The sequence below is a fragment of the Haliotis rufescens genome, unplaced genomic scaffold, assembly GCF_023055435.1.
Source record: "Haliotis rufescens isolate VD_foot unplaced genomic scaffold, xgHalRufe1.0.p SCAF_20, whole genome shotgun sequence".
Classification (NCBI taxonomy): Eukaryota; Metazoa; Mollusca; class Gastropoda; order Lepetellida; family Haliotidae; genus Haliotis; species Haliotis rufescens.
The window spans coordinates 6,944,317-6,956,464 of NW_025963891.1; the positions used below are offsets into that span (position 1 = coordinate 6,944,317).

At 44.4% G+C, this 12,148-nt stretch overlaps 1 protein-coding gene across 1 annotated transcript in view; it reads left to right on the forward strand.

The window, feature by feature from the left end:
* LOC124150393 overlaps positions 1-12,148 on the forward strand; it is a 33,607-nt gene that overhangs the window by 9,593 nt on the left and 11,866 nt on the right. The window contains exons 7-13 of the mRNA XM_048400796.1: positions 769-903; positions 1,132-1,254; positions 2,996-3,781; positions 3,890-4,096; positions 6,579-6,827; positions 9,442-9,630; positions 9,936-10,145. Of these exons, the coding sequence (XP_048256753.1) occupies positions 769-903; positions 1,132-1,254; positions 2,996-3,781; positions 3,890-4,096; positions 6,579-6,827; positions 9,442-9,630; positions 9,936-10,145 (1,899 nt within the window). The remainder of the gene's footprint in view (positions 1-768; positions 904-1,131; positions 1,255-2,995; positions 3,782-3,889; positions 4,097-6,578; positions 6,828-9,441; positions 9,631-9,935; positions 10,146-12,148) is intronic.

A 12,148-nucleotide genomic window follows, 5' to 3' on the forward strand; every position in this document is an offset into this window, starting at 1 on the left:
CGTTCCTACTACACGTGTCTATGTAACGTTCCTGCCACACGTGTCTATGTAACGTTCCTACTACATGTGTCTATGTAAAGGTCCTACTACATGTGTCTATGTAACGTTCCTTCTACACGTGTCTATGTAACGTTCCTACTACACGTGTCTATGTAACGTTCCTTCTACACGTGTTTATGTAACGTGCCTACTACAAGTGTCTATGTAACGTTCCTACTACACGTGTCTATGTAACGTTCCTACTACACGTGTCTATGTAACGCTCCTACTACACGTGCCTATGTAACGTTCCTACTACACGTGTCTATGTAACGTTCCTACTACACGTGTCTATGTAACGTTCCTGTAACCATCTTTATTGACAGAGTGTATACCAGGTATTGTTTTTGTGTCTTTTCAGGTTTTATTGTTGCCTTTGTCTGAATGTTAAATATGTGTCTGTCTGGTGCTGGTGCTGTCTGGTGCTGTCTGGTGCTGTTAGTGTGTCTGTCCTTGTTGTCTTTTAATGTCTGTCCGGGCTGTGTTTGCGTGTCCGTCTTGTTGATATTGTTGTGGCTGCGAAGGGGTTATTGGTATGTTTGTTTTTTGCGTGTCTAGCTAGATATTATGCCTATGTCGATAACATGAATGTGTATATTTCAATGTCGTCCCATTGTTACCTAATCATAGCTGGACAAATAATAGAGTCAATATTTCGTATTCCTATTTTTCGAAGTCCACAGTATCGCCATCTTACTGAAATTTGTGTCTTTGTGGAATTATCTTCAGGCACAGTGAGTACCCCAGTCCCGTGCAGAGACGACTTGGGGCAGAAGGAATGTGCGGATATCATCACGGCGAATGGGAGTTACTGCAACTCCACAAACAAAAACAATCAGTGCAAACTGTCTTGTGGCCTCTGTGGTAAGTCTCCTGTTATCATTCATTTCCTCTGAATTTGTACTCTTAGACAAACAGAGGACTTTCTGTAACACGGACCTGTAGTCACACAAGCATCCCACATTGTCGACACGACGCCACGCCACGCCACACCGAGGCACAACACACCACAACACAACACAACACTCCTTCAGCAATGCAGGCAATGATATCCTGCAGACATATGTTCAGATGTTCTATTCTGGATTTCAGACGCTAGCTGTAGCGACCACTTGCCCTGGACGCTCTGCTCAGAACTTATCAAGAAAAACAAGTTCTGCACTCAGTCGGATCGGAACAATGGGTGCAAAATGTCATGTGGATTATGTAAGACTGGTAAGACAAACGAATGCCACGAGTTTAGCTTATTATGGTGTAGCCAAGGCAATGTCTGTTGATGCATTGAACTAGCATATTCTGGAACATTCTGTACACTTCGTGTTCGTAAATCAACCCCCTACATCACTGAGAATGACCGTTTACAGGAAAGAGTTTGTTAGCACAGTCAATGTTTACACAAGCTCCTTTGCAAAGCAAGATTTTAGTACATACTTACAGACATTCGAACACATTACCGGTTGCCGAAAGAGGACGTACTCACACATTACCAATTACCGTGAGATGACATACTCACACATATTACCGGTTGCCGTGAGAGGACATTCTCACATATTACCGTTGCCGCGAGAGGACATTCTCAAACATTACCGGTTGCCGTGAGAGGACATTCTCAAACATTACCGGTTGCCGTGAGAAGACATTCTCAAACATTACAGGTTGCCATGAGAGGACATTCTCAAACATTACCGTTGACCGTGAGAGGACATACTCAAACAATACCGGTTGCCGTGAGAGGATATACTCACACAATACAAGTTGCCATGAGAGCGTCCAAGAAAGCTCCCAACTTCACTTCTCTATGGAACGTTCCTACTACACGTGTCTATGTAACGTTCCAACTACACGTGTCTACGTAACGTTCCTACAAAGCGTGTCTGAGTGACACGGTGTATGTATTAAGGTAACACTACCTCTGTGACACGGTGTATGTATTAAGTTAACACCACTTCTGTGACACGGTGTATATTTAAGAATTGACTTTCACTTTGTGTCAGTTCATCAGAGTATGAACCTTCATAGAGTGAGGTCAAAACTGTATGAGCGCCGGAGCTTGCTCACAAATCACAATGTCTTACCTCAAAGGATGTAGGCCAAGATCTATACACAATTTTCTTTAATGCGTGTGACATGTTTACACTGACAGCCATACAACAACCTGTTATATCGCGGAATAAGATAGTTCCTGAAAAAGAGAGGTGACATGAGCGTATGGATGCTCAACTTGCTTTTCAAAAACATCTTACGCAACACATGTATTCACATAACATCACCATTAGGTGAGAAAGGTCTGTTAAGAACTACCTTAGCGCGTCAAAATGGCCGACACGGGATTTCGGGAGTTGCTAATGAACCTATGGCGGTTACATGTTTTAGTTTTCATTGATCAATTGACCGATCATTAAAAGGTGATTAAATGTGAGTCAAAAAGACCCTAAGTTCAATTCATAGATCGCTGTAGACTGTCACTGTCAGCCTAGACACGGATCGAGTCGATACTACCATAGTTTGGATGTGCATTTCTTCGTTTTGTTCACTAGGATGGGTCGCAGCGAGGATATTCGTGAACGGTCGTGCAGTCTGACACTCTGAAGTTTCTCAATGTATACTAAAACGCTTAGTTCAAAATTAAAGGGTCTAATTGATTAGAAAGAACGCTTCTGTACGTATTCGTGCTTGGGAATTCCCAGGGGTTTCCCCAGGAATGTGGAAGTAGTCCGTCAGCGTTTACGTCATTTCAAGGTAACGGTCTCGTGAAAAACGTATAAACGTCAAATTGTGTCGTTCAGACACTTATGAACGTCATTTTCACGGTCGGGTGACCGACCTCTTGTCCAATTGACAAGCCGTATATCGTGTAAACTTCAAATTAAAAGATCATATTAAGATAACACCACCTTTGTTGACAGAGTGTATATGTTCAGACAACCCCCACTATGTGCCTCGGTGTGTTCTGCAGGTAGCACGGCAGGTACGTGGGCATCTACCGTCACCCCGTCAGGGAACGTGACGACCGTAGCTGGGGTCCTTCCGTCTCCGACAACACTGAACCAAACATCGGGGAACGCGACAACCGTAGCTGGGGTCCTTCCGTCTCCGACAACACTGAACCAAACCTCGGGGAACGCGACAACCGTAGCTGGGGTCCTTCCGTCTCCGACAACACTGAACCAAACCTCGGGGAACGCGACAACCGTAGCTGGGGTCCCCCCGTCTCCGACAACACTGAACCAAACCTCGGGGAACGAAACAACCGTAGCTGGGGTCCCCCCGTCTCCGACAACACTGAACCAAACCTCGGGGAACGTGACAACCGTAGCTGGGGTCCTTCCCTCTCCGACAACACTGAACCAAACCTCGGGGAACGGGACAACCGTAGCTGGGGTCCCTCCGCCTCCGACAACACTGAACCAAACCTCGGGGAACGGGACAACCGTAACTGGGGTCCTTCCGTCTCCGACAACACTGAACCAAACCTCGGGGAACGTGACAACCGTAGCTGGGGTCCCCCCGTCTCCGACAACACTGAACCAAACCTCGGGGAACGTGACAACCGTAGCTGGGGTTCCTCCGTCTCCGACAACACTGAACCAAACCTCGGGGAACGTAACCACCGACTACAATGGACAGAGGATGAATAGCTCCGTACAACTCCAACAAAATAACTCGAGATCCAACCATTCAAACCAGACGGATGAATCGAAATCTGTTTCTAATGACACTGTCCGACTAAACGTGTCCACAGGTAGGCAAACTCAAATTCAAAATCATAAATCTCATTATCTCCTACTGCCGATGATGCTCATGTCCTGTATCAGTGGCGAGTTCTGAAGGCGATGCAATCTGCCTGCAGGTAATCTGGCCCTAGGCAAGCCCTCCACACAGAGCAGCACGGTGTCGGGCGGGGGTGCAGGTCTGGCTAATGACGGCAAGTACGGCACAAATGGAACGGAGTGTAGTCGCACAGATCCCAAACAGAGCAGCTCCTGGTGGCGTGTCGACTTACAAGGGATCTACACAATAACCTCCGTCGTCATCCTCAACAGAAAGGACTGCTGCTGTGAGCGCCTCCGTCCCCTATACGTTGTCCCCACTTACCATCCATCCATCTTCTCTTGTAAACTGTACGCTGATATCGTGCAAACTGCACGCTCATCACTTGTAAACTGTACGCTGATCTCTTGTGAACTGTATGCTGATCTCTTTTAAACTGCACGCTATCACGTAAACTGTACGCTCATCTCTTGTTAACTGTACGCTCATCTCTTGTTAACTGTACCCTCGTATATTTTATGCTCATCTCTTGCAATCTTTAAACTCATCTCTTGTTAAGTGTAACTATGCTGATCACTTGTAAACTGTACGCTGATCTTTTTTATACCTGTACGCTCGTATCTTGTACGCTCATACCTTGTTAATTGTACGGTCATCTCTTGTAACTGTACGCTCATCTCTTGTAACTGTACGCTCATGTCTTGTAACTGTACGCTCATCTCTTGTAACTGTACACTCATCTCTTGTAACTGTACCCTCATCTCTTGTAACTGTACGCTCATGTCTTGTAACTGTACGCTCATGTCTTGTAACTGTACGCTCACCCCTTGTTAATTGTACGCTCATCTCTTGTAAAGTGTACCCTCATCTCTTGTAAACTGTACGCTCATCTCTTGTAACTGTACGCTCATCCCTTGTTACTATACCGTCATCTCTTGTAACTGTACGCTCATCTCTTGTAACTGTACGCTCATCTCTTGTAACTGTACGCTCATCTCTTTTAACTGTACGCTCATCTCTTGTAACTGTACACTCATCTCTTGTAACTGTACGCTCATCTCTTGTAACTGTACGCTCATCTCTTTTAACTGTACGCTCATCTCTTTTAACTGTACCCTCATCTCTTGTAACTGTACGCTCATCTCTTGTAACTATAGGCTCACCCCTTGTTAATTGTACGCTCATCTCTTGTAAAGTGTACCCTCATCTCTTGTAACTGTACACTCATTTCTTATAACTGTACACTCACCCTTTGTTAATTGTACGCTGATCTCTTGTAAAGTGTAACGTCATCTCTTGTAACTGTACGCTCATCTCTTGTATCTGTACGCTCATCTCTTGTAACTGTACGCTCATCTCGTGTAACTGTACGCTCATCTCTTGTAACTGTACGCTCACCCCTTCTTCATTGTACGCTGATCTCTTGTAAAGTGTAACTTCATCGCTTGTAACTGTACGCTCATCTCTTGTAACTGTACGCTCATCTCTTGTAACTGTACGCTCATCTCGTGTAACTGTACGCTCATCTCTTGTAACTGTACGCTCACCCCTTCTTCATTGTACGCTGATCTCTTGTAAACTGTACACTCATCTCTTGTAACTGTACACTCATCTCTTGTAACTGTACACTCATCTCTTGTAACTGTAACCTCTTCTCTTGTAACTGTACACTCATCTCTTGTAACTGTAACCTCTTCTCTTGTAACTGTACACTCATCTCTTGTAACTGTACACTCATCTCTTGAAACTGTACGCTCATCTCTTGTAACTGTACCCTCATCTCTTGTAACTGTACCCTCATCGTTTGTAAACTGTACGCTCACCCCTTGTTAATTGTACTCTCATCTCTTGTAACTGTACGCTCATCTCTTGTAACTGTACGCTCATCTCTTGTAACTGTACGCTCGTATCTTGTAACTGTACGCTCATCGCTTGTAACTGTACGCTCATCTCTTGTAACTGTACGCTCATCTCTTGTAACTGTACGCTCATCTCTTGTAACTGTACGCTCGTATCTTGTAACTGTACGCTCATCGCTTGTAACTGTTCGCTCGTATCTTGTAACTGTACGCTCATCGCTTGTAACTGTACGCTCGTATCTTGTAACTTTACCCTGATCTCTTGTAAACTGTACGCTCACCCCTTGTTAATTGTACGCTGATCTCTTGTAAACTGTACACTCATCTCTTGTAACTGTACACTCATCTCTTGTAAACTGTACGCTCATCTCTTGTAACTGTACGCTCATCTCTTGTAACTCTACGCTCGTATCGTGTACGCTCATCGCTTGTAACTGTACGCTCATCCCTTGTAACTGTACGCTCATCTCTTGTAACTGTACGCTCATCTCTTGTAACTGTACGCTCGTATCTTGTACGCTAATCCCTTGTTAATTGTACACTGATCTCTTGTTACTGTACACTCATCTCTTGTAACTGTACAGTCGCATCTTGTACGATCATCTCTTGTAAACTTTAAGCTTATCCCTTCAGAAGTAATTATTGTAAAATGAATGCTGTTAATTCTAAATATTTTATCTGTTAAAAAAACTTACCATACCACAGCGCTATGTGAATCTACACATACCCATATTATTACTGATATTTATGTTCTTCTAAAGCAAACAGTACCGGTCCTTGGGGAAGAATATAAACCAACAACTAACCTTAAAAATCGAGTCACCAGCTTATCTCTAATGAGACTGCTGACGGCTTGACGGTCATTGCGACCAGTCCTGAATAAAGCCTATTTTGTTTACTACCTCTCAGGTGGGGCGCTCAATAGCGTGACCATAGATGTTAACAGCAAGGACAGAGACATCACAGTCGAAGATGAGGCTGAGGGGGACGACCCAGTCAGAAACTGTGACGTCACATCTCGTCCCTTCTCTTGCGGCGAGAAGCGAGTGTTGAGATGTGCTGTCAATGTCTGGGGTCGGTATGTCTGGATCAAGCAGCCGATGCCTGGAATGACGCTGTGTGAGGTGGAGATCTACGGCGAGTCGGTCACAGGAACAGGTGCGCATCACGCTCAAACACCCGGGTCACTATGGTACAGGTTTGCACACACGAAGTTCCTCCGAGCCTACTTGCAGTCAGAGCCTTGTTCACACCAGCGAGGGTTCACACCAATACAGGACCATCTTCTCTACCTATTGTTACACTATCACTCAATGGTTGGCTTTAAACACAATTCATTCTCTGAGTTGGCTCATTTGACTTATACCTGGCCTCATGTAATTCCGCGACTACAGCAGACACGCCGTGGTACTGCTACACCGTGGTACAACGCCGGGTGCTTGAGGAACGTCGTGTGCACAACCCCGTGACCAGTGACGATGCTACTGATATCAAAACGGACACCTGCTGGTGGTACCACAGACCATTTATCATCAAAAACTGTCTCCCACAGGAGATATCGCTTGGGTGAGACCAAGCCATATCAAAATTGTAGATATCGTAGCTATGAAACTGCAGCACAATGCTTTGCACGCCATTGTGACATGGTCTGCTGGTGAAGCTGTTAGCAGTACGTTTTGCACCTAAGCCACTGCTTATTGCTGTCTACAAAATGAAAAAGCCTGAAGAATGATGTTGGATGATAAATATAGTCTCACCCTCGTGTGCTTTGATATCAAATACATCAGCACTCGTTGATATATTTGATATCAAAAGACACTTGGGTGAGATTCTCTATTTTACATCCTAGTGTGTGTGTGTGTGTGTGTGTGTGTGTTATTGTTCGCCGACCGCTTCAAGCAAGCACGAGATATAGTGTTCAGGACATGTCCAGTGAATAATTTTCTTTACAAATCCTTAGATAATCGGTACTTGTTAAGCATTTACATCAGTGTCTTAGCTGATCGGTATTTGTCCAGCACTTACACCAGTGTCTTAGCTGATCGGTACTTGTCCAGCATTTACACCAGTGTCTTAGCTGATCGGTATTTGTCCAGCATTTACACCAGTGTCTTAGCTGATCGGTATTTGTCCAGCATTTACACCAGTGTCTTAGCGGATTGGTACTTGTTTAGAATTTACACCAGTGTCTTAGCTGATCGGTACTTGTTAAGCATTTACACCAGTTTCTTAGCTGATCGGTATTTGTCCAGCATTTACACCAGTTTCTTAGCTGATCGGTATTTGTCCAGCATTTACACCAGTGTCTTAGCTGATCGGTATTTGTCCAACATTTACACCAGTGTCTTAGCTGATCGGTACTTGTTTAGCATTTACACCAGTGTCTTAGCTGATCGGTATTTGTCCAGCACTTACACCAGTGTCTTAGCTGATCGGTATTTGTCCAGCATTTACACCAGTGTCTTAGCTGATCGGTATTTGTTAAGCAATGACACCAGTGTCTTAGCTGATCGGTATTGGTCCAGCATTTTTTAGGAGACTAAATGGAGTTTGTGTGTTTTTATAGGTTTAGAATTTTAGGGTTTATTGGCGTTTCTTTTAACTTGCAGTGGGGGCATTTACCGGTTTTGTGTTTTTTTTGTAATTTGGTGTAGGGGGGAGTTTAACTTAGTGTAGCCTGTTAGTAGTTTAGTTATTACTCTGTCAATTGTTTTGGTTTTATGATGGATTTTTGGTGTTTTGAGTGGCTTTTGTAGCAGGTGTTTTAGTTTGCAATCAGATTTCTGATTGTTATTTTGTTTCTTTTGGAAGATTTTCTCCTTTGTGATACTTTCAATTTTGTTTTTTTGATATTGGTAGTTTGATTGTTACTTCTTCTAATTTTAGTGCTGATTTGGCTGCTTTGTCAGCGTGCTCGTTGCCAAACACTCCAACGTGGGCAGGGATCCAAACTATTTCTATGTCTTTACCTAGTTTACGTAGATTGTTGGCGCTTTTAATTATCTGTTGTATTAGTTTTGGGCGCTTTTTTGTGTTATTGTTTTTTTATGGCCTGGAGCCCACTTTATGAGTCTGAAAGGATTAGTTTTTGTTGTGTCTATTTAATTGATCGCTGTGCACAGCTGTTACTATCCCCATTAATTCGGCTGTGAAAATTGATCGATTATTTGGGAGGCAATAGGATTGTGTTTCTTTCTGAGGTTTGTTGATATGGATGCTGAATCCTGTGCGTTTTGAGCCCGGGTCAAAGGACCCGTCTGTGTAAATGTCACACCAATTTGGCCATTTTTCGTGAATGTATGCTAGTGTGATGGATATGGCAGTATTTGGATCAGTTCCTTTATTTTAGTCTGGTGGAGAGACTTATGTCATCACCAAGGCTTGTTCTCCTAGCATTTAACATAGCTGCCCAACGTTTCACTGTGGACAGGCTAGGGCACTTATCCCCATACTCTTGTGACATGCGGTCATGAATTTCTTCGGGAGTACTGTTCTCTAAAGTAAACAACTGGATGACTGCTTGTACTGTTCCACTAGTACTTCTGTGTTAATTTGGACCCCTTACACGTTCAACTGGCTGTAACTAATATACAAGCGGCCTCAATAGACCAATTAAACTAAAGTCTTGCATGAACAAAGAAATACATTGACTAATTCACTTTGTTGTGGAACATTGTTGAACTTTAGGCTTAGAACTTCATGACCAGCCCTCGTATAATACACAATGGAACCATGCGGGGATTAGCGTCTCTTCCTTGTATTTGTTATACAGAGTGTCCTGTCCTGAGGAATAAAAATTTCCCTTCCGAGAACTTCTTACCGACTTTTTCCACAAACAAACGCAGTGTGGGGACGGATGTGAAGGTCACAGGCTGTAGGGCTGGTCAGACGCTGCTGGGCACCAAGGGCTTGAAATGTCTACCCAACCTTCAGTGGGACAATACTGCGCCTATCTGTATTGGTAAGTAGACAGTACATTGTTCTACATTGTGTCTATGTGGTAGATAAACACTTGCAGTATATAGGTCCACATTGTGTCTAGGAACTGGTAGATACCATATACCATGGCTCGATATACTATATATCGTGACAGACAGTTTATTCAGAACTGTGACGTGATATAAGACATATATAATGTACCATGACGTTATAAACCCATGACATGAGCGCATGTACAGGTGTGGTGTCTACACAACTGATGAGTTCATTCAACAGTTAGTTGTTTGCCCACGTTACCCAACAAAGATGCCGATTTCGTTTCAACAGAAAACAGAAAGAACCTGGCATACAGGAAGAATGCAACACAAAGTTCCACTCTGGAACCTGGTCTGCCCGGTAACGCGGTCGACGGAGATGTTGGGCAGTATTCCTGCTCGACCACCAAACCATTGGACATGAGACCGCGGTGGACGGTTGACCTGGGCGGTCACTTCAGCATCAATGATGTCATCGTCGTCAACAGACGCGACTGTTGCTGTGAGGATTGACTTGACTTTTCCTACTTAATCCTTGTCGCTCTATGTCATTCTATGTCATTCTGGCACTCCATGACACTATATGCAATTCTGGCATTCTATGTCACTCTGGCACTCTATGTCACTCTATGTCACGCCATGACACTATATGCAACTCTGGCACTCTATGTCACTCTGGCACTCTATGCCGCTCTATGTCACTCTATGTCACTCTATGTCACGCCATGACACTTTATGCAACTCGGGCATTCTATGTCACTCTGGCACTCTATGTCACGCCATGACAGTATATGCAATTCTGGCACTCTATGTCGCTCTGGCACTCTATGTCACGCCATGACAGTATATGCAATTCTGGCACTCTATGTCGCTCTGGCACTCTATGTCACGCCATGACAGTATATGCAATTCTGGCATTCTATGTCACTCTGGCACTCTATGTCACGCCATGACACTATATGCAATTCTGGCACTCTATGTCACTCTGGCACTCTATGCCGCTCTATGTCACTCTGGCCCTCTATGTCACGTCATGACACTATATGCAACTCTGGCACTCTATGTCACTCTGGCTCTCTATGGCACTCTGGCACTCTATGTCACTCTATGCCGCTCTATGTCACTCTATGTCACGCCATGACACTATATGCAACTCTGGCATTCTATGTCACTCTGGCATTCTATGTCACTATGCTAATCTATGTCACTCTGGCCCTCTATGTCACGTCATGAGCCTATATGCAACTCTGGCACTCTATGTCACTCTGGCACTCTATGTCACTCTGGCACTCTATGCCGCTCTATGTCACTCTATGTCACTCTATGTCACGTCATGACACTATATGCAATTCTGGCACTCTATGTCACTCTGGCACTCTATGTCACTCTGGCACTCTATGCCGCTCTATGTCACTCTATGTCACTCTATGTCACGTCATGACACTATATGCAATTCTGGCGCTCTATGTCACTCTGTCACTCTATGCCGCTCTATGTCACTCTGGCCCTCTATGTCACGTCATGACACTATATGCAACTCTGGCATTCTATGTCACTCTGGCACGCTATGTCACGCCATGACACTATATGCAATTCTGGCACTCTATGTCACTCTGGCACTCTATGCCGCTCTATGTCCCTCTGGCCCTCTATGTCACGTCATGACACTATATGCAACTCTGGCATTCTATGTCACTCTGGCACTCTATGCCGCTCTATGTCACTCTATGTCACGTCATGACACTATATGCAACTCTGGCATTCTATGTCACTCTGGCATTCTATGTCACTCTGTCACTCTATGCCGCTCTATGTCACTCTGGCCCTCTATGTCACGTCATGACACTATATGCAACTCTGGCATTCTATGTCACTCTGGCACTCTATGTCACTCTATGTCACTCTGGCACGCTATGTCACGCCATGACACTATATGCAATTCTGGCACTCTATGTCACTCTGGCACTCTATGCCGCTCTATGTCACTCTGGCCCTCTATGTCACGTCATGACACTATATGCAACTCTGGCATTCTATGTCACTCTGGCACTCTATGCCGCTCTATGTCACTCTATGTCACGTCATGACACTATATGCAACTCTGGCATTCTATGTCACTCTGGCATTCTATGTCACTCTGTCACTCTATGCCGCTCTATGTCACTCTGGCCCTCTATGTCACGTCATGACACTATATGCAACTCTGGCATTCTATGTCACTCTGGCATTCTATGTCACTATGCTAATCTATGTCACTCTGGCCCTCTATGTCACGTCATGAGCCTATATGCAACTCTGGCACTCTATGTCACTCTGGCACTCTATGTCACTCTGGCACTCTATGCCGCTCTATGTCACTCTATGTCACTCTATGTCACGTCATGACACTATATGCAATTCTGGCACTCTATGTCACTCTGGCACTCTATGTCACTCTGGCACTCTATGCCGCTCTATGTCACTCTATGTCACTCTATGTCACGTCATGACACTATATGCAATTCT